The sequence below is a fragment of the Macaca thibetana genome, chromosome 4, assembly GCF_024542745.1.
Source record: "Macaca thibetana thibetana isolate TM-01 chromosome 4, ASM2454274v1, whole genome shotgun sequence".
Classification (NCBI taxonomy): domain Eukaryota; kingdom Metazoa; phylum Chordata; class Mammalia; order Primates; family Cercopithecidae; genus Macaca; species Macaca thibetana.
In genome coordinates, this window is record NC_065581.1 from 68,215,539 (window position 1) to 68,239,442 (window position 23,904).

At 37.1% G+C, this 23,904-nt stretch overlaps 1 protein-coding gene across 6 annotated transcripts in view; it reads left to right on the forward strand.

Moving 5' to 3' along the window:
• Positions 1-23,904, forward strand: part of SMAP1 (small ArfGAP 1) — a 428,466-nt gene that overhangs the window by 330,103 nt on the left and 74,459 nt on the right. For 4 of the 6 annotated variants that reach the window (XM_050789718.1, XM_050789722.1, XM_050789721.1 and 1 more), the window contains 2 exons: positions 9,555-9,630; positions 21,668-21,748. In XM_050789718.1, the coding sequence (XP_050645675.1) occupies positions 9,555-9,630; positions 21,668-21,748 (157 nt within the window). The remainder of the gene's footprint in view (positions 1-9,554; positions 9,631-21,667; positions 21,749-23,904) is intronic. The other 2 variants (XM_050789720.1, XM_050789724.1) reach the window with 1 other exon arrangement.

Below are 23,904 nucleotides of genomic sequence, written 5' to 3' on the forward strand. Positions count from 1 at the left end.
TTAGAAAGTATATGTTGTTTATTATTTTAGACTGTTATTAGAGACTTGATTTGTAACTATCCTGAGTATTTTATAAATCATTTCCATATAATCTTTGATTACCTTTATATAGGAGTTATATTTGTGTGAGGCCTTGTGGCATTTAGAAGACAAACTACATAGTATAAATTCTGAGTAATTTACGCTACTGACACTCTGTTGTAGGTTGCACAACTATGTTTGCTTTATGAATCCACCTTTATGAGTGGATAGAATAGTTTCCCACATAATCTGCCTTTATGAGTGGATAGAATAGTTTCCCATGAAAACATTTTAATGTTTTTTATGTTTGTTAAATATAAAATCATAATTCTGTAGGATTTTTATAACTCATAGTTTGAAAAAGCAGCTCATCAAAATGGTGTTGCTTTATAAATAAGATTATCTGATTAATTGTAGGTGCTTGGATTCCGTTTGAAGGTAACATTTGTGACTTTGACAATAAAATGTAGTTTATTAAAGATCAATTATATTGTACCTATTTGTATAGTAAAACAATTTTGTGGCCAGTGGAAGAAATATCTTTTCTCACACAGAGATGTAGGTCATTATATATTTATTTCCACATTTGGACAGAAACCTTTTAAATTATAATTGAGAAGTTAGTAATTTGTATTTGGCCTTTTCTGTTTCTGCTCACCCCACTCCTTTCTCACAAATTTAGCAATCTGATATCCAAGGCTGTTTTTGTTATAGAAAGTTTGCAGGGTTAATGGTAGAAGGTTGATTTCAGGTATAAAAAAATTGTGTGAGTAAAAGTATGGAGAGATGAGAGAACATGACCTTTTAGGGCAGAAGAAACTTGAAAGGTATTTTAGTCCAAATTGCGAAGGGTTTTCAGTATGATGTAGAGTAGTTTAGACCTCATTTCATTGGCCCAAGTGTTTAAAAACACATGAAGGGTTTTGAAGCATTAACTTCCACCATAAGGAAGAATAGTTGGAGGTGGGAGGAGAGCCTAGAAGCAGAGAGACCATGTGAAATACTTGTATAGCCCCAAAATGAGTAGTGACGATCTAAGTTAGAGAGTGGCATTGGGAATGGGCAGGATTAAATTGGAAAGATTGGAAAGAAGTTGGGAAAGCTAAGTTAAGATTGGCTTTGGTTCTGAGGGAGTCACTAAAGTAACCCTGAAATTTCTAACTTGGTTGACCATAAAACTTATTCACTGAGAGAAGGAATTCGTTACCAGCAGGAGGATTAAGAGTTAGAAATGAAAGATAATGAGCCATGCTTTCTTGCTTTGGGCAGATTGATGCTTCTGTTACACATATATATGAAGTTACCCCATTCAGTGGCTGGAAACATGAGTCTGGACCCTAGAAGAGAGCAGTACTTTCAGATTGAGGAATCACTTAGCATGTGGGTGATGATATGAAGTGCTGGTCAGGTTATGTTTACTTAGGGCAGCAGTCCTTTATTTTGCAGATTTTATTGAGAATCTTGAGAATTCTTTTCCTTCTCTGAAAAATGAAAGCCTACGGCTGAATCCTGAAGAATAAAGCATGGTAGAAGGAAAAACAGCCCAGCATACAAATCAGCACTGTAGGTGGTTGTTACCAGCTGCTTGCTGGTTATATTAATTTATCCCTCCTTTTTTTGCCCCCCACTCACAAGCTCAAGTTGATATATATGACCCCTCAAATTGAAGAATCTTCCTTTTTTGAAAGTTTGTGTCATGGCAGCGTGGGGAGGTTGGGTTGGGTTGGATTTTTTAGGTGTCCCTTGATATAACAGGGTAAATTACTGGAGATTTTTGAAAATTTTGATTTCATCCTTTATGTGTTACCTATGGATGAGAGTAGCTTCCAAGTTATTTAATTTATTACACTGATTCCATATTGTTTTCAGATTATCACGAAGTATATTGAGGGAAGGACAGTATATATCTTATTGGTATCCTCACTTATTGAACTATTCTATGCACCATTTTGTGCAGATTGGTAGGAATGCTATTTCTTCATTACCACCAATTTTATGATGCAGCTTAGAGAGATAAAGTGCTGATGAGATATTGCCTTGTTGGTTCTGTTATCTTGGCTGATGTATTTTAAAATATTTGGTCCTTATCTATAGATTTCAGGAAAGATGAGATTTTTATAGTGAATTGATTAGTGTCTGGTATTGGTAACTCCTTGACCTTCGACACAGTGAAGATAGAATACTGGAAACAACAGCTGCAATAACTTTACTGCTTAATAAGGGTTTGTTTGCCCTATGCCAAGCCCTGACGATGGCATTTTATGTACTTTTTTTTTTATTTTAATTTCTCAAAATAACTCGGTGACATAGAGTGTAATATTTCCTTTGTCAGGGGTGGGGTGGGAAGGATGAGATGCTCAAAGAGCTATGAAGAAACTTGCTAAACCTCCAGACTTTCCCTCCTATGTCGGGTCACTTGAGTATTATTTAATGATGGTAGTCTGAGTAAAATCAGTGCTGCCACATTTAAGTCTTGATTACCTTTGAAAATAGATAGGGTTATTATAATTTGGCACTCTTTGCAGCTAGCTTGTAAGATCTAGGTGAAGATTTCAACTTTTCATTACCTGGTATGATTTATGTTAGGCTTTTGGATTAACTGTATTTGCTATTGTTACCTCAAGCATTCTTATTTAATTTTTCACACTAGATGTTACTCCTTTTTACAAATTATGGTCATATTTATGTGAGGTGTTGATCTTTATTGTTCATATGGTTGTCAGACTTGTTTAAGGAGGGTCTTTGTCTAACATGTTTCAGCTAGATGATTACTTATGTTAAGAGTATAAGATGACAATTCTTGGACTGTGAGACTAGTTCCCATATCTAATGTAATCTGTAGCCTTTAAAAAAATTACCTTGGTTAATATAACACAACACTTTTTATTGTTTTAATTCTGAAACACTGTAATTTAGAGGTTTTGTTGGGGGAGGCTGGTAAGAAAACCAGCTTGCCTTTCTCTGTTCCTCCCTCCAGTCTTTCCTTTCATCTATCTGTCTTTCTAAAGCTCATTGCTCTTTGAAAAGCCTAACATCTCTGTACTTTTATAGATATAAATATAGTTGTCTCATCCCTAGAGCAAGTATAACCAAACTGAGTTAAACTCATATAATATGGGACCTCATTGCATTCTTAACAAGATTTGTCACTTTTTAAAAAGCTTTGCAATTTACAAAAGTTATGCAAAAGCTGCTGTGAAAGTGTAATTTCTCATGTGGGATGTGGTTAATTATAGGCTTCATGTCCTAGTGCATGACAAATGATAAAGCTTTACATTAAGCTTTTTATTATTAGGATATTTTGTCTTATCTAAAAAACTTTAATTACTTCTGTTCCATGAGATCTATTGTGCACCAAAGCTAATCAGCAGTTCTCCTTTGAGCTTTTCAAAGTTTTACTGCTGTCAGTGCTGTGTGTCTGAAACTGGAAGATTTTGTTCTTTGGGAGTAGATATTAATTTAATTGTCTTTCAAATGGTATATTTTTAAAGAAAAAAATCTTAAAATATATAAATACATGTTAAAAGACAAAACATATAATAATGTTGGAATTTTTCTGGGCTTGTATAGTACCAATTGTTAGTTTTGGGGACAGGGAGAATTAGGAGTGCTGTACTGAGTGCTTTACAACTGTAGACTTGGGGAAGATTCTGGGATAATTTGATATTATTTAGTAAGTCCCAAATTAAAACTTGAACCGTTATTGTAATAGTGTATTTCTTACCTGACTCCCTGAAAATATTATTGTTCTGTTTCTAAATTTTTGAGTTGTATTATTGATCTACGTCAGTATAATTAAGTCCTTATATCTCAAATGACTTCTGGAGACTGTAAAATGAAGATAAATAGTTCCTGATCTCCAAATTCATTGGTTCTTTTGTTGTTGTTTCTCATTTACTCATCTGTTTAAACTTAATGGTATGCAAGCCATCTTAGCCCTCAGTACAGTAATTCTATTTCCTCTTGCTACCATGGACCTTATCTTTTAAGTGATTTGCCTATCAGAATACCTTTGTTCATAATAAGAGCTAAAACTTAAATAACACTATGTACCATCCACTATTTTAGTTGTTTAGATATTATTGGCTTATTTAATTCTTATAATAATCCTATGAGATGATACTGGTATTATCCCCATTTTAAAAATGATGAAACTGAGGCACCAAAGTATATAAAAATAAAACTAAATTCATATATTAAATTCTTACTCTTAGATACTATACTAAGTGTTTTATGTATGTCTTAATCTTCAAACTCTTGACAACCTTGTGAGGTGAGTATTACTATCTTTTTACATATCTAGGTACAGGTTCAATAGATTAGCTAACTTGAAGGTCACAATCACTGCTGGGGAAATAATAAGTGCCTACTTGTACTGGAAATGAGGCTGTACATTGGAGACTATCTTCTTTGGGAATGTCAACATATAATGCAAAACTATGGTAAAAATTTCCTTCAAAAATCCTTAGATTGTTTATGATGACAGTTTACAGACACATGGCCCCTATTAATCCATTTGGCTGTTCTTTGCTCTCTAGCATTGAATAGAATTCAGGAATCAGTAACTACAGGCCTGTGAGCTAGCTGCCTGTTTTTGTAAATAAGGTTTTATTAGAACCCAGCCATGTACATTCATTTATGAATGTTCTGTGATTGCTTTGGAGAGCTATAAAGGGACAGTTGAGTAATTGAAACATAGACCAACTGTCCCACAAAGCCTAAAACATTTACTTTCCGGGCCTTCAAGGAAAAGTTTGCTAACCTGTGGGATAAATAACTGTTTCTTTAGGTGAACTAATAGTACAGAATTGGCTTGCATTTGGGACCTTGTACAAAAATACATAAGGATGGTGTGAGACATTCTTGCTCTAGGAAGCATGTAGGAACTGAGCACAACCAAAGATACGGCATGTTTTCCAAACTAGATTTCTTCCTTGGGTGACTCCCATGGAATTTAGAAATTCACTTTGTAGTGTACTTGGATTGCCTTTTAAAAAGTATAAAAAGTGATCTTATGTTAATAAGTAGGAAGATTCCAGTAAATTCTTCTACCCTAATGCTTTATTTTTATATCTTTAAAAAACACTGTGTACCAAACATACCAACTTTGGCTTCTTATAATTTTTTTAAGATGTATACTTCTTAGAGATAATTTCTGAAAGGATTTCTTATTGTAAACAGAAATGAGACTCTCAACTGCATTTGAATTATTTATATAAAATACATTAAATATCAATTAAGATTTCACAGATATCTGTTATTTTGGAAAATTCACAGCAACATACAATTTTACCAGATGTTAGTATTGTACTCAACTCCAGAAGATTGTATACTTGACATACTTAACTTTCACAAACTTGGTATTTGTAAAACCATCGTAGTATTCTACATAGGAATACCTTCTTTTATCGCACGTTGCTTTATTCGCACTATACAGATACTACCTTTTTTTTTTGTTTCTTTTCTTTTACAAATTGAATGTTTGGGGCAACCATGTGCAAAGCAAGTCTATGGGAGCCACATTTTTCAACAACACATGTTTACTTCAGGTCTCCATGTCACGTTTTGGTAATTCTTACAGTATCTCAAACTTTTTTATAATTAGTATATCTTTATGGTGATTTGTCATCAGTGATCTTTGATGTTACTGTTGTAATTGTTTCAGGGCACTGTGAACTGCACCAGTGTAAGGTGGCAAATGTTATAACAGAATTGTAACATAAATACATGGTTTTCATTAATTTATAAAAGTTTGCATTCTGACTACACCGATCAGCTGTTCCCTTTCTTCTTTTCCTCTGCACTCCCTATTCTGTGAGATGCAACATTAACACCTACAGTAACCTCCAAGTGTTCTAGTAAAAGAAAGAGTCTCACCTTGCTCATTTTAAATCAAAAAGCTGTAATAGAAATGATTAAGCTAGTGAGGAAGGCATGTGGAAAGCCAAAATAGGCTGAAAGCTAGGCCTATTGCACCAAATAGCCAAGTTGTGAATGCAGAGGAAAAATTCTTGAAGGAAATTAAAAAGTACTACTCTAGTATACACATGAATAATAAAAAAAACAAAACAGCCTTTTTGTTGATGTGGAGAAAGTTGGAGTGGTTTGGATAGAAGTTCAAACCAGCCACATTTCCTTAAGCCAAAGTCTAATCCTTAACAAAGCTTTAACTCTCTTCAATTCTGTGAAGGCTGAGAGCGATGAGGAAGCCTCAGATGAAAAGTTTGAAGCTAGCATAGGTTGAGTCATGAGTTTTTTTGTGTTTTTGTTTTGTCTGTTTTTTTGACAGGTTCTCACTGTGTCACCCAGGCTGGAATGCACTGGGGCAGTCAACTCACTGCAGCCTCTGTCTCCTGGGCTCAAGCAATCGTCCTGCTTCAGCCTCCTGAGTAGCTAGAACTACACATGCACACCACCATGTCCAGCTAATTTTTTTTTTTTTTCATAAAGATGGGGCTTGCTATATTGCCCAGGCTGTTCTTGAACTCCCAGGCTTAAGTAATCCTCCTGCCTTACCCTCTCAAAGTGCTGGAATTACAGCTATGAGCCACTGTTCGCACTGGTTTATGAAGTTTAAGAAAAGCCATCTGCAGAACATAAAAATCAAGATGAAAGAGCAAGTTATCCAGAAGATGTAACTAAGATAATTGATGAAGGTGACTACACCAAACAACACATTTTCAATGGAGACTAAACAGCCTTCTGTTGGAAGAAGATGCCATCCATACTGGAGAAGTGAAGTCAATGCCTGGCTTCAAAGCTTCAAGACAGGAAGCTTTCTTGTTAGGAAAATGCAGCTGGTGACTTTAAGTTGAAGCTAATGTTATATTTACCATTTTGAAAATCCTAAGGCCCTTAAGAATTAAGCTGCATCTATTCTGCCTGTGCTCTCTAAATGGAACAACAAAGCCTGGGTGAAAGCACATCTGTTTACGGCATGGTTTACTGAATACATTAAGCCCACTGTTGAGACCTGCTGCTCAGAAAGATTGATTTTTTTTTTTTTTTCAAAATGTTACTGCTCATTGACAATGCTCCTAGTAACCCAAGAGCTCCGATGGAGATATACAAACATGTCGTTTCATGCCTGTTCAATACAACATCTGTTCTGCAGCCCATGGATAAAGGAGTAGTTTTACTTCCAAGTGTTTTTGTTTTTGTTTTTGTTTTTGATTTTGAGACAGGGTCTCACTCCATTGCCCAGGCTGGAGTGCAGTGGTGTGATCATGGTTCACTGCAGCCCTGACTTTCCAGGCTCAGATGATCCTTCCACCTTAGCCTCCTGAGTTGGGACTACAGGCATACAACCACCACACCAAGCTGATTTTTGTATTTTTTTTGTAGAGATGGAATTTTGCCATGTTGCTGGGCTGGTCTTGAACTCCTCAGCTCAAGCGATCAGCCCACCTGGGCCTCCCAAAAGTGCTGGCATTACAGGCAAGAGCCATTGTGCCCAGCCAGAAAACTTGTCTTTATAAGCAACATCCAATTATTCCTCTTAATAAATGGAATGTTTAGATTTTCTCTCCAACTTGCGTCCCCGGCCTGCTGTGAGTGCTTTCATAATGCCCCAATTCTTTTCATAACCACCATATAGAGCCTCACTTAATGTCTTTGATAGATTCTTAGAAACCACAACTTTAAGCAAAATGACATGTAATGAAACCAGTTTCACCCTAGGCTAGTTAATATAAACAAGAGTTAAGTTCCTGTGGCATATTTCTGGTCACAAATATATCACATTTCTAAATAAAGACCTGTAACATGTCTAATACCAAAGTTTGAAATAAAGGTGAGTTGCATACATACATTTAAGGAAGATTAATAAAAACAAGTGAGATAATTATTTACCCAATTTTTAGTGAATCAGTGAGTGATAGTCATAGTGGGGGTGGGTCAAATCAAGGAATAAATGTTTGTAAAGCAAAAATTGTAATGAGCACCTCCTACCATCATGAAGTTGAAAAACAATAACAAATATGATGGACTTGCTGAGCACTTTCTTACTACATCATTTATTTATTGTGCATTTGTATGATTGTATACTTGACACATTTTTTTTTTTGCAATAATTTTGTATATATTTATTCATTTTTCAACCTGCTTACTCCAGGTTAGGGTTGCTGGTGGCTGGAGCCTCTCCCAGCTGATCAGTTTACAAGGTGGGAACCAATCTTGGACAGGACACCATTCTATTGCAGGGTACACTTACATACACCCCACACTCACTCATACTGGGCCATTTAGACATGTGAAATAACCTGATGTGCATATCTTGGGGATATGAGATGAAACTTGAGTACCCATAGAAAACCCAAATAGATAGGGGAAAATTCGCAAAGTCTACACGAACAGTGGCTCGGCTAGAAATAATTTTTTTGTCTCATCAGTGTCATAACAAAACAACATTATTCTGGGACCTGTTGTGTGGTCTGTCAACCCTTTCTATTATCTGTTGCCTCAACTGTCAGTTTAAAAGGCTTTTTAAAAACTTTTTATTAATGGTTATTGACTGAAACTGTATTGTATTACTGCCCAGGTAACTTTTCCTTTGAATAGAATGATCCCCTTAACTTGGGGATCCACAGAGACATTATATTTCAGTGTGATTAGTTTTTTTTTTTCCTGTAATTCTGTGTGTTTTATGCATTGAAAAGAATTATCAGAAAGGAGTCCTCAGGCTTTACCTGAGTGCCAGAGGAGCTCATGTCACTAAAGAGGTTAAGAACCCCTGATGTGAGAATGTCCATTTCAGTGGAATATGACAAGTGGTAAGAGAAGTTACCGATGTCACGTGACTCTAAACACTCAATCCCAGTATAAATTACTCACTCTGTTAACAGGTCAGATGAGTCCAGACAACTTCAAGAAATTAAAGAAGACTAACCTTGGCTTTAGCATCTTGACTTTCCCGTTTCTCAACTTTGCAAGGATAAAATTGGCCACTGTTCTTCTGATACATATGGAATCCTATATGATGTGCCCAGAGACAGCATATATAGTGGAAAAGAGCTTAGATTTTGGAATCACAAGTGCTTAATCTTTCCAAGTTGCTGATTCTTCATCTATGATATGGAACTAATAATATGCACATTAGTGGGGTGTGGGAGGAATTAAAGGACCCGGAGTGTGTACAGTGTATATAGTACACAATGTCTGACTCAGTGTGGGTACTTGCATAGATGTTAATTTCTTTACTTATACTAAAAACCCCAAATGAACCTGAATTAAATTTAAAGTTTGGTGATGAAGTGATAGTGGTGGTGGTGATGTAGGAATTAAGAATTGTCATTTACTTTTCTTTCTAGAATTAGTTTGGATGATTTTTGTTCAGTGAGAAAATTTCCTGAAAGAGGTAGACTTCTTTGGGAGAAAGAAAAGTAGTTTACAGAACGTAGTTGCAGAAATAATGTGAAAGAGAGCACAGACTGAGGAGTACGAAAATTAGAGTCCCAACTTTGTGGAGAGGAGTGAATAAAGGGAAGTGTACATATCACTGAATTCATGCTTTTCCTTAAGTTATCTGTTTCCAGAGCAGTGGAATTTTTCATCAGAGATAAATATGAAAAGAAGAAATACTACGATAAAAATGCCATAGCTATTACAAATGTAAGTAAAACCTTCATGTCTCATCAATTGTTTGTTGACTAGATCTCAAACTTTTAACATGCAATACAGCTTAATTTATTTATTGTGAAAATATACTAGTTGTATATATTTACATTTGAATATTGGAACTTTTTTGGTTATATAATGTTGAGCTCTTACGGAACAGAACTCTTGATTTAGAAAGGAACATATTCTAAATCTAATAACCACTTACATGGCATTTAATTGAGTTGATTTTTGAAATTTGCAAGCTAGAACCACTAATTGAAAATGGTGGGAGAGAAAATTTTTTCCCTAGATTCTAGAAATGTATGAAAAAGAAAAAAGGCAAATATATCTTCCTCTAAGGGCTTTCTTTGGTTGATCTGTTGAGAAATGAAACCAGTAGCCCAGGAATATATTAAAACATGGCATTTACATTTTTGTTATTAGCAAGCATTTTGATACTTCTAATAGTTGAGTCTTTACAGTAGTAATCAGATACCATCAGGTACCCATAACAACGTTTCAGTCAATGACAGAGTGTGTATACAACGTTGGTCGTATAAGTTTATAATTCCTTATTTTTACTGTACTCTATCTATGTTTACCTATACCTACATACACAGATACTTACCATTGTGTTAGAATCGCCTACAGTATACTACACTATAGTAACATGCTGTACAAGTTTGTAACCTAGGAGTAATAGATGTTACCATATTACCTAAGTGTGCAGTAGGTTGTACCATGTAGGTTTGTATGAGCACACTCTATGATGTTTGCACAATGATGCTATCATGTAATGATAGATTTCTCAGAATGTATCCCAATTGTTAAATGACACAGGACTGTTATGTTTTATCAGCTGTTTCTTTGTAGTTTTTAAAAAATTTTCTCATCCAAGTTAATTATAGTCTAAGGCTAATTGCCTTTATTGTTGAAATCATGTTTTTGGACTTGATTCCCAGATTGATAAGCTGTAAACCAGTTAATCTTTTGGTGAAGTCATCCGTCAGGCAGTTTAGAGACAATGGAAATAGATTCGTCTCATTTTTCCTACAAACTGGTTTACTATTTGGCCCAAATGGAGAAGCAATATATTAAAAATTCAGTCAAATCCTAAGAAAGTTAGGATATTTTAATATGCTATCTTTGGCCATAAAAAAATCTTGTTTAAAAAGTTTTTAAGTGTCAGCTCAGTATGGTAGCTCATGCCTATAATCCCAGCACTTTGGGAGGCCAAGGTGATAGGATCGTTTGAACCCAGGAGTTCGAGACCAGGCTGCTGGGCAACATAGTGAGACCCTATCTCTTTTTATTAAAAATTTCTTTTTTTTTTGACTGGGCATGGTGGCTCATGCCTGTAATCCCAGCCCTTTGGGAGGCTGAGGCAGGTGGATTTGAGATCAGCCTGTCCAACATGGTGAAACCCTGTCTCTACTAAAAATACAAAAATTAGCCGGGCCCGGTGGTGCATGCCTGTAATCCCAGCTCCTTGGGAGGCTGAGGCAGAAGAATTGCTTGCATCCAGGAGGCAGAGGTTTCAGTGAGCCAAGATTGTGCTACTGCACTCCAGTCTGGGCAACACAGTGAGACTCTGTGTCAAAAAAAAAAAAATAAGTTTTTAAATATCATTAGTGTGTATTTTAGAGCAAAGATATCCTTGTGTGTAGCATTGGAGCTGCATTTACAGTGGATATAAGAGAGGAAATCTGTTGAATGATTGATTAAAAATTAACAGCATTGAGAATATTTATAATGTCTATAAAATTAAGGCCACTGTAAGCATTGAGGGGGGAAAGGACTAACTTAAAAGTATAATGCATTTTCATATGAAATATTAAGAAATCATTGTAGTTTATTTTAGAGAACATACTGTTTTATATTAAACACTTTTAAAATATAAATTTTAAAATTATATTTGTAATATGTTTCTTTTTTTAGCAATATTTAGGAAATTATTTTTACATAGTAATGTATAAGATAGTTTTATTTTGGGATGGTAGCTGTTACTGAGTTGGGTTTTTTCCCCCCTTCGAGGTGTAATAATGGTATGCTTAGTTGTAAGAATTCCTTCCTTTATAAGATATATGGTAGAATAAAACACTTGGAGATTAAATGCCATGATACCTAACACTTTCAAGTGGTTTGGTGAAACCTAGCAGCTTTGTGTGTTTGTGTCTGTAGAGAGATAACAAATATGGCATAATTTAGTGTTTGACTAATATTAGTGATGTTTATAGAGGTATTCACTCAACAATTTCTTCCATTTTTTTTTTTGTAGGCTTGAGAGTAAAAATTTTAAGGTAAAAGTTTGTTTACCTCAGTATATACTTCTGAGTTTATAGTACTATTGAAATGAAAATGCAGAAAGATTTACAAAAGTCACAATAAACGCAAGGGAAAATGTATTCCACCTATTCCAATATAAACAAAGTAATAATAAATACATTTATATTGTAGCAGATTTAAAGTATTTTTTCCTCTTTCATGGTGATCAGTGAGCAAGTAATTAATCTTATGTATTACTGAGAATTGCATATTTCTGTTCAGTGTTTCATCTTCAGTAATAGATTGAGCACTCATCCAAATAAATTTGGATCACTTATTATGCTCGCAATCTCCTAGGATACCAAAACAAAGAGGACATGATTGTTAGAGACATTTATCATAGTGGAAATAGGAACAGATTTAAAAAAATAAAAGTACCTTATACCTAAGGTATTCCAGGAGTACTAGAGTACTTAAGGGGTATCCACAGAGAGACATTTATCATTTCTTCTTCTTCTTTTTTTTTGTTTTTTGAGACAGAGTCTCACTCTGTTGCCAGGCTGGAGTGCAGTGGCACGATCTTCGCTGACTGCAACCTCCGCCTTGAGAGTTCAAGCAATTCTTCTGCCTCAGCCTTCTGAGTAGCTGGGACTACAGGTGTGCTACCACGCCCAGCTAATTTTTGTATTTTTAGTAGAGATGGGGTTTTGCCATGTTGGCCAGGATGGTCTTGATCTCTTGACCTCATGATCTGCCCACCTCGATCTCTCTAAGTGCTGGGATTACAGGCGTGAGTCACCGCGCCCTGTAATCAGTATCTTCTAACTTTTTGCAAATATATACTAAATTATCGTTAGCTGTACTCACCCTACAATACTACAGAACACTAGATCGTACTCCTCCTATCTAGCTGTAATGTCACATCTGTTAAAAATTTCTCCCCATCCTTTGCTCTCCCTTACCCTTTAACGTCCACAGTTCTTCCCTCTGCTTCCACGAGTTCCGTTTTTCTTAGCTCACACAGAAGAATGAGAACACATGGCATTTATCCTTCCGTGCCTGACTTATTTCACTTAGCATAATAGCCCCCAGGGTTATCCATCTTGCTGTGAATGATAGGATTTCATTCTTTTTATGGCTGAATAGTATTCCATTGTGTATATATATCACACTTTAAAAATCTGTTCATCTATTGATGGAAATTTAGGTTAATTCCGTGTCTTGGCTATTGTGAATAGAGCTGCAGTAAACATGGGGGTTCAGGTATCTTTGATATGCTACTTTCCTTTCATATAGATAAATGCCCTGTACTGGGATTACTGGCTTATATGGTAATTCTGTTTTTAATTTTTTGAGAAACCTCCATATTGTCCACAGTGGTTGTACTAATTTACATTCCCACCAACAGTGTCTAAGAGTTTTGTTTTCTCTGCATCCTCTCCAGTCTCTATCTTTTTGATAATAAGCCATTCTAACCGTGGTAAGATATCTTGTTTTGGTTTCGATTTGCATTTCTCTGATGATTATTGATTTGACCTTTTTTAATATACTTGTTGGCCATTTTTGTGTCTTTTGAGAAATGTCTATTCAGATCTTTTGCCTATTAACCTTTTTTTTTTTTTTTTTTGCTGTTGTTCGAGTTCCTTGTATATTATGGATGTTAGTTTCTTGTCAGATAAGCAGTTTGCTAATATTTTCTCTTATTTTACAGATTGTCTCTTCACTCTGTTAATTGTCTCCTTTGCCATGCAGAAGCTTTTTAGTTTGATGTAGTCCCATTTTTCTATTTTTGGTTTTGTTGCCTGTGCTTTTGAAGTTTTATTCATAAGATCTTTGCCTAGACCAGTGTTTCCTATATTTTCTGATTTTATAGTTTTGGGTCTCCTATTTAAGTCTTTATAATTAATTTTCTCTTTTTTTTTGAGATGGAGTCTCGCTGTGTCGCCCAGGCTAGATAGAGTGCAGTGGTGCGATCTCAGCTCCCTGCAACCTCCGCCTCTGGGTTCGGGTGATTCTCCTGCTTCAGTCTTCCAAATAGCTGTCCTTACAGGTGCATGCCACCAGGCCTGGATAATTTTGTGTTTTTGTTAGAGATGGGGTTTTGCCATGTTGGCCAGGCTGGTCTCGAACTCCTGGCTTTGAGTGATCCCCCTGCCTTGGGCTCCCAAAGTGCTGGGATTACAGGCATGAGCCATCACACCCAGCTAAGTCCTTCATCTATTTTTAATAATTTTTAATTTTTGTGGGTGTATAGTAGGTGTATATATTTATGGGAGACATGAGATGTTTTAATACAGGCATGGAATGTATAAAAATCACATAATGTAAAATGGGACATCTACCCCCTCAAATTTGAATATTATGTTATTATGTTGAATAAGAGTGGCGAAAGTGGGTATCCTTGTCTTATTTCTGTTCTTAGAAGTTTTCAGCTTTTCCCCATTCAGTATGATGTTAGTTGTGGGTTTGTCATATATGACCTTTATTATGTTGAGGTATGTTCCTTTATGCCTAATTTGTTGAGAATGTTTATCATGAAGAGATGTTGAATTTTATGAAATTCTTTTTCTATATCTATTGAAAAGATGATAAGGTTTTTGTCCTTCATTCTGTTGAGGTAATATATCACATTATTGATTTGTATATGTTAAACCATTTATACATGCTTGAGATAAATCCCAGCTGATCATGAGCAGATTGTGTGGGCACGTGCAGTGGATGTCATAGGACCCAAATGAGTTAATCCTCAAGCCCCTAGTTGGGTCATGTGGGCGGTGGTGGCTGTGGCTATGTGGGAGGGTTCTTGGGTCCCCAGGTGGAGGGTGCCAACAACAGTGACAGTCTGAGTACGTCGGTTGTTAGGCCCCTGGGCAGTCCATGCTGGTGTTGGTGGCAGCAGCTCCGAGTCTACCTGTTCTCAGGCATCTAGGAGGCCTTTCCAGATATATATGGTGGCCATGGAGTACCTCTAACCAGGCCCTTTCTTGGGTCCCTGGGCTGGGTGTATGGGCACTGACAGTGATAGGGGCAAGCCATTCCTCAGTCCTGTCCACTGCACAGGCAACGTGTGTGGATGGTGGCCAACCAGGCCAGTCAGTTCTCATGCTGTCCCTGGGCAGCATGTGCAGGTACTTGCATTGGTGTTCCAGGCAGTGTACATGGATACACAATGGCTCTGCTCCTAGAAGGGGCAGGGGCACTGTCTGTGGTGGCAGTCCCAGGCAGGTGGCTCTCATGTCTGGAGAGCACATGCTTCAGCTCCTTATATCCTGGAGCAGACTCCCTGATGTGCTAGACTGCCTCTTCTCCAGGGTGTAGGCTTCTGCAGGACTCAGGTGCCAGGGACTTGACTACACTGCTGAGTCTAGCTGGTGTTCTGATGCTGAGGCCTTCCAGGAAGATGTCAAGTGCATTGGGAGATCCCAGGGATGTCAAGATGCTGGGAGTATGGGCTTCAGGGCTGGATGTAGTCTAGTGTTGGTGGTACTGTCAAAATGGCACTGTGCAGCAGCAGCTTGGTCCCAGTGGGTGGCTGAGATCTAGCATGAGTTCTCTCTGGGATAGTGTGGTTGCGTGGACTCCAGGCAGCTCCTTATACTAGGTTCAGGGCCTGTGAGGGCTGAAGGAGTCTCCTGTAGCTAAGATTGTAGGGGCTCTGGTGGGAATGTGGACTGTTAGGGATTTTTGCTTACCTTGCCACCATGATGGGGAGTCCTTCCTGGCTTCTGGCCAATCTTGGCTAACTGCATTGCTTCCCTCTTGTTGCTGCCATTTCGAGTTTCTCTGCCTCTGAGCTTCCTTGTCTCTTCCCTACTGAATCCTTCTGTTCTCCCCTAGTGCTCTATTCAATGCGTTGAATAGAGCATGTTGAATAGAACTGTGCATGTGAGGGATCCGGGTCGTGTGCTCCATGTGAGAATGTATTGCCTGATGATCCGAGGTAGAGCTGAAGCAGTGATGGTAGTGCTGGGGAATGGCTAGAAACACAGATCAACATTGGGAGAGAGGTTTGACTGCACAGAGACCATAATAAATCAGTTGCATGCAGACTCATATCAAAACCCTATCATTGAGTAGTAAGTGACAATTAAGCTGCATCTGGTGACAGGCTTTATAGTGGCAAGTGAGTTGATGTACTTCCATTGTACAACTGCATCTGGTGGCAGGCTTTAAGTCAGAATCTGACATTTGCTTTAGTCCACACATGGCCTGCTCATTATTTGATTTACCGCAGTCCTGTCCACAATCACAGGGCTGGTGTTATATGGGTGGGAATTTTAGTGGCTGTCAGAATTCTGCCTACTATGGTCATATAGAATGAGTCTACCTCCCTTGTTCTACCTGATTTCATTGAGTGACAGGGGAATTTGAAACACTTTGCAGAAATTTGTCCTGTTGGCCAGGCATGGTGGCTCACGTCTGTCGTCCCAGCACTTTAGGAGGTTGAAGTGGGAGGATCGCTTGAGTCCAGGAGTTTGAGACCAGTTTGGGTTACATGGCAAGACCCTGTCTGTACAAAAAATAATGATAAATTAGCTGGGCGTGGTGGAGTGTGCCTGTAGTTTCAATTACTCGGGAGGCTGAGGTGAGAGAATTGCTTGAGCCCAGGAGGTTGAGGCTTCAGTGAGCTGTGATAACACCGCTGTACTACAACCTGGGCAACAGAGTTAAGACCCTGTTTCAAAAAAGAGAAAGAGAAATCTGTCCTGTCTGTCTTCCTCCCCTTGCTCATTTACCAGTAGTGAATCACAGTGGGAAACTAAGTATTTTAAGTGAGTTTAGGAGATGCAAGAGGACTTAGGTAGATGAGGCTGAACTGCCACATATTTGCTCTTTTCCTCCAGCAGTTTTTCTCTCTCCCCCTGCCCCATCCTGTCTCTGTGTCTCTTCAGATAGTGAGTTGAGATTAATGTAAAAGAACATGGTTTCTGCTTGATTTTCTTTGTTACTTCTTTTCGTTACAGTTTGCTTCATCTTCTGTGGAACAGGGATGTCATAGTGTCTGAATTTCATAGTATTGCTGCAAGAATTAAGATAAAGTATACTCTATTCTTAGTAGGGTGCCTAGCACATAACTGCTTGCAAAATAAGCTATTGTGATGGCAGCAAATGACTGTAATCAGGTAGATAATTAAGAAAAATGAATACTCAATTTTAAGAGTTTATATCATTGGAAAAATCTTGGCTTGAGTTCTGTTTCATTAATCTCTCCACATCTCCACATTTTAATCAGCCCCTTAATTATGGGACACCCCAATAGAGCAAGTGAAGGACTTAAATTTTTTTTAAGTTTTCCAGAATTCTAACTGACTTGGCCAAAGATTTTAAAGTTAAAATATTAAATATTAAGATTTAGGCTTCTTCTATACAGTTGGTAGCTATGGTTACTTGGTTAAGTTTTCAGTGTCTTTTATTCCTACTACTGATGAGTTTCATTGATGTGTTTTTTATGGGTTATGTACTAATTTAGCAAATGTGTATGTTTTCAGCTTTTTTAATCCAAGTCATGCCATGAAATGCAAAAGACATTGGAAATCATATATTTAAAATGATTCCAAGACTTCTGAAAAACTTGAGCTTCGTTCTATACTAAAAGCTCATGAGATAGCCATTCAAGAATTGCTGTGATAAAATTTCTACTTAGAAAACATATCCAGGAATTTCCAAAATGAGGTTGAAGGAATCCATTGCCAACAATTAATCTGTAAGATGTTTTTCAGTGACTGCATCTTTTTCAGTGTTTTGGACCACAGATTTAATTTTCATAGCGTTATTCTGTTTAAAAGGGTGATAGTAGCAAATATTTCAAAAAATTCATCAAGAAAATTTTAAACATTATGCTTTATGGCCTTCAATTACTTTATACCTTTTCAAAGGGTGTTTGTTCACCTTATTCTTGTAGATGGGAGTCAGGAACTTGTTTTGCATGGTCAGTTTTTCTTTTGCATGAGGACAATTGTAGTGTTCTGGGAGTTTTTTCACATGTAGGTTACTTTGATGGTGGCCTAGCGAAGAACGTCTGAGCTTAAGAATAATTGAAGGAAGGACTGTTAAACTCACTTTATTTCTGAAGAAAACTCATTTTATTTCTGAAGAATGTCTTTACTGGATTTCTACCACATATTATCTCATGGATAGAAGGGGGTGAGTGGGAGTTGGGAAGGACATTTAAATATGACTACTGAATTCACTGACACCACCAATTTCCAGCAAAGTTTTATAAGGTCAGAGTCTTATGCTCTATCTGTATAAAAGTACTAGGAGCCAGTGAAATGGAATTAATATCTAGTTACAAAATAAATTCTAAATTTGAAAGTAAATGTGGATAACTTCTGTGGGATTTCAGAAAAGTATGTTAGCAAGCCAATGAACTTTCAGAGAGCAGTTGCTGAGACTGAGCCTCCTTTTGGTTCTCCTTCTGAGATGCTTTCTTCCTCCTCTTTTCCTGTAACAGTTGAAAATATTTATTGAGACCTGTTGAATGTCAGGTACTAAAGATGGTGAACAGAACAGAATTAATATCTGCCTCAGATAACTTTAGTTGAACAAAGAATACTGATAAGTAACTAGATCTTTATAAGAGATGACATGTGATAAAACTTACATAATAGGGAAATATTTTAAGAGGTAATATTACCCCAGGCTCTATAGAGAGATCAAGGAATACTTTGAATAATTCCCAGAGGAGGCAGTGTTAACTCAAAATTAAAGGATGGGTAGGAACTAATAGAAGCATGGGTTTCTGAAGCAGAGGGACTAGCAAGAGGAAAGGCCCCTAGAGTTCAGAGAAGCAGACTAGAGAACCAGGAGTCGTATATGGCTGGGCAGAGTGGATATGAATGTAGCCAGAGGAGGGAAGAACAGGGAGGTAAGGTAGATGACACTTGTGGCCTGATTAAGGAGTTTGGACTCTGTCCTTATATAATGTGTATATAAACTATTCAGACCTTCTAAGCAGTGATTTGTGGTGGTCAGGTTTATTTCGAGAATGACATGGTATGCAGAATGGATTTGGAGAGGAGCAAGATATGGGGCAAGGAGACCAGTTAGGAGGACTAATCCGGAAGATGGATATTGGTGATTTCCTACTAGAGATTTAGAAAGAAGTCTCGCGTACCTAGCTTTTCGTGTCTCTGTATTTATTTTCTCCTTTTCACTGCCCTTTTTTCTTCCCTCATCTACCTGTGTTCTGTACTGTCACTTGCTTCCAGTTGTCAATATGTTGATTTCTGTTTATTCCTTGCTCACATAATGTATATTACCCTGCTAATATGACTTTAAAGAGTAACTTTATTGAAATATAATTCATATATAATAAAAGGTAGATATTTTAAGGTACAGATCAATGAATGTTTACAAATACATATCCTTGTGTAACCACTACCACACAATCAAGATATAGAAACTTTCCGTCACTCCTGAAGGTTTCTTTGTGCCCCTTGCTAGTCAGCCCCCAACCGTGGCCTTGGTGACTGATCTGGTTTTTTTTAATCACCATAGATTGTATTTTCTTTTCTAGAGTTTTATGCGAGTGGTTTCATACACTGTGTACTCTTTTGTGTCTTTTTTCTTCCATTATGTTTGTGATTTGTTATCGATTCACTTGTTCATCTGTCCATTGACTTTTTAGATGTTTTTCTTCTTAAGTAAGTTTGTTTTCTTTCTCAACTGGAACATGGTATTAAAGCATTTATTCTTTTTCTTTCTTTTTTTTTTTGTATTAAAATGTGATGCGCATCTGTAATCCCAGCTATTCGGGAGGCTGAGAGGCAGGAGGATCTCTTGAGTTCAGGAGTTTGAGTCCAGCCTGGGTAACATAGAAAGACTCTGTCTCAAAAAAAAAAAAAAAAAAGTGATTAAAATAAAAAAGGTTTTTACTTGAGCCCAGGATTCAAGGTTATAGTGAGCTATGATCTTCACACCGTACTCCAGCCTGGGTGACAGAGCAAGACCCTGTCTGAAATTTTTTGTTGTTGTTAAATTACTGATATTTATTGAGTAGAATTTTATATTCCTGCTACTGAGTTTTAAAAGTGGCCACATCAGTTTATCATCTTCTCAAATGGAGGACAAGCACTTTTATAATGAATTATCTTACTGCTTTCTAAGGATTAGTAGCTTTTGACATACTCAATGCCTGTATTGTCTTTTTATATTTTTGTTCTGCTTTTCATGAGCTTAGGCAAAGAGGTCCTTATGATACAGCTGTCTTCTTAAGTGATCTTATGGCTTTTATTATTATTATTTTTTTTTTGAGATGGAGTCTTGTTCTATCTCCCACGCAGGAGTGCCGTAGCGTGATCTTGGCTCTCTGTAACCTCTGCTTCCCAGGTTCAAGTGATTCTCCTGCCTTAGCCTTCAAGTAGCTGGGATTACAGGCATGCACCACCACACCTGGCTAAAGTTTTGTATTTTTAGTAGAGACAGGGTTCACCATGTTGGCCAGGCTGGGCTCGAACTCCAGACCTCAAGTGATCTGCCTGCCTCGGCCTCCCAAAGTTCTTTATTCTTATTTTCTATATGAAGTAGTAATTAAAGATTTCTAGTAAGTAAATATCCAATAGGACAAACCAGTTTTAAACCAGGCTTTCAGGCTCGGCTTTGACTTTTTTTAAAATGCAAGATCTACGTTTTCTTGTGTTGTTTATTTTCTCTCCTGTGTAACTTGCATTAATATTCATTAAGTGGCTAGCTTACACAGTTAGAGCCAACAGCGAGCAAGCAAGGAAAAGAAAATTCCCTAAAGTTTATAGTCTTGTGTTGTGATTCGAGAATTACTGCCATAACTAACTTAATAACAAGCAGATTGAGGGAGAACTTGTCATTTAGAAGTGTTATTTTGACATTACATAATGACCTGTCTGTAATAGCTCCTTTTAGTTTTAAAAATTCCTCATAGGCACTATTGATATGATAGGGCAATATAGAGATGTCAGTTTTATGGCCTCAAAGATCTATGCATTTTATAAATTTATTTCAGTTACATTTTGGCAGTAAAGAGAGCAGGAAGATAATGCTTCCATTAAAGTGATCAACTACGCATGTAGAAATTGGGCAGTAAGATGTGTGAAAAAAGCTTTTAGATGAAACCCATTTTCGTGTATAAATTGCCTGTGCTGCATATATAACTGTCTCATGATGCTTTGGGGTAATTCAGCAAGTATAGCACTGGAAATGGTGTTTGCCTGCTGATCTTAAAGAAGGAAGTGTATAAATTGCTTTATAATAAGTCTGCTGCTCGGCTGTTATATTACATTAATCTGTTCTTTTTTTCTCCTAGCTTTTCTTCTATTTTCTTAAACAATTGATTAAAATTTTAATTAACTTTTACTATTTCAGTTCTGTTTTATTTTTCATTCTTAAAAGTTATTATAAGTAAAAACAAAAACCCTTTTTTGCTCTTCTACTACTTGGGACAGTGTGTCTTCATGTTTCAGAGCATTTGTATTTCAATAGTCACATTGACTAAAGATGAACTGTGAGAGAAGCTTAATTATTTTCCATATACTTTTGGTATGATCTTATCTGACTACATTTTAAGTTTTATATCCTAGTAAAATCCATTTTAAATCATTTATTATTCAGTACTAAACCCTTTTATAAATTTCAAATTGAAATTTTTAAAAAGCAGTACTTATTTCTTGATGCATTGTTTTTATTAACATGTTTCTTAAGTGCTTCTATATCACAAAAATATACAGGGTTTTTTTTCTTTCCTGTGCCTGTCAATTCTCATTACTTTCTTTTTGTTTTTTCCTCCTCACTTTTCACCTGCACTACACAGATTTCCTCCTCTGATGCTCCTCTTCAGCCTTTGGTATCCTCTCCTTCTCTGCAAGCTGCTGTTGACAAAAATAAATTGGAGGTATGGTAATGTTTTAACCAGCTGAGTTATGTAGTGTTAAATGGTAAATTAACTTCCTTTTGCAGTGTGTCATTCGGAAACACTATAATAGTTGCTTATATTTTGAATAATCCCTAGAATTAAAACAGCAATTTCTAGAATTTTTTTATACCACAGCTATGATTAAGGAACTTTGAATCTATATTTAATTTCAGAATAACTGATTTATTGGTGCCATGGCTATATCTCAACAGTTAAGAAGCAATTAGTTTTTTGTTGTTGTGCCCATTACTATCTTATACTTACAGGAACTTTTAAAAAACAAAAACAAAAACAAAACTTTTCTTTCTATAATTCTGTTGTTAAAAGCACTTAAACAAAGTTAATGCCAAGTTTCTTTTTTAAGCAATAGTAAACACCATACAGATAAAACGTGGGTATTATGGGATCATGAGTTCAGAATCATCAATGATAACTGTTAGAATGCAGTTTGGGTGGAAGTGGTTGGGGTGCATATACTACCACTGTGTATTTTTAAAGTCATCCCTACAAATATTTGAGAGTTTTAATTTGACTCTTTACCTATTTTTTTTTTGTTACATTGGCCTTAATAAATTAGTTCCAGGCATTCTTTCAACTATCATTTTTTCCCGTAGACATGGGATAAATGATAAATGGTTGGCTAGATGTGTGGTATACAAAGACAAGATATAGCCCCTGCCCTCCAGGAGCTTACAGTCTAAGGCAAGAAAACAGATAACTATATAGCAGTTTATAATATAATATATTATGGACTGTGATTGAAGTACGCTTACTGTACTGCAGTTAATACAGGAGGCATCATTTTGATGCATCTTATGCTCTGAATAAGCATTAGACACAAGGAAGGATTAGGAAGAATTCCAAATAGGGAAACTAGCCTGTGAAAAAACATATGGGCAAAGTAGAGTGTTTGGGGAGTTGCAAGCAGAATGGCATAACTGAAATATGAGTAGAACGGCCAGGCTCCTCTGTTTCTCATGAAGGAGCCTTCTCGTGAGCCCACTGAAGGAGTTTGATTCTGAAGGCTTGGGCACTTTTACTGATGAGTTTTAAGCGTTGGGGGGCGGGTGTGACAGGATCAGATTTTCATGTTGTAACACTACAGGCTCCATGGGGAATGAATTTTGTGGTGATGGGTGAGGAAAAGAGTGAACCTATTATTCTAATCCAGGTGTAAAATGAGAGGGACATGCTCCAAAGTAGTAACAGGGAATATAAAAGAGAATGTAATTTTTAAAATTTATTTTATTTTTTTGAGATGGAGTCTTGCTCTGTTGCCAGGCTGAACTGCAGTGGTGGGATCTGGGCTCACTGCACCCTCCATCTCCAGGTTCAAGTGGTTCTCCTGCCTCAACCTCGTGAGTAGCTGGGACTACAGGTGCGCACCACAACGCCCAGCTAATTTTTGTATTTTTAGTAGAGACGGGATTTTGCCATGTTGGCCAGGATGGTCTCGATCTCTTGGCCTTGTGATCTGCCTACCTTGGACTCCCAAAGTGCTGGGATTACAGGTGTAAGCCACCGCGCCTGGCCAAGAGAGTGTAATTTTGAGAGGTCTTAAGAAGGTACAGTCCATGGGGTTTGGTAATTGATGTCCCGTGGAGGTGCTTTGGGAAGGCTTGTGACTTCCAGCTTCTATCTTGAGCATCTTAGTAGATGATGGTGCCAATTAGAGAGATAAGGATACAAGCTGAAAAGAAGGAACAGGTTTGAGCAGAAAAGGAAAGAGGTGAATTAAAAGTTGGATGTGTTAAGTATGAGGTCACTGTGGAACACTGAGGTTATTTAGTAGGTGGTTGGATATACAGGTCTAGGCCCAGGGAAGAGAAAAGGGGAGGCGAGTAGTAAGAGAGAGAGAGCGCTTAAAAATGTGTGAAACTATGTCATTTATTTATTTATTTATTTATTTATTTATTTGAGACGGAGTTTCGCTCTTGCCCAGTTTGGAGTACAGTGGCGCGATCTCGGCTTATTGCAGCCTCCCACTGCAACCTCCGCCTCCTGGGTTCAAGCGACTCTCCTGCCTCAGCCTCCCGAGTAGCTGGGATTACAGGCATGTGCCACCACACATGACTAATTATGTAATTTTAGTAGAGATAGGGTTTCTCCATGTTGGTCAAGCTGGTCCCGAACTC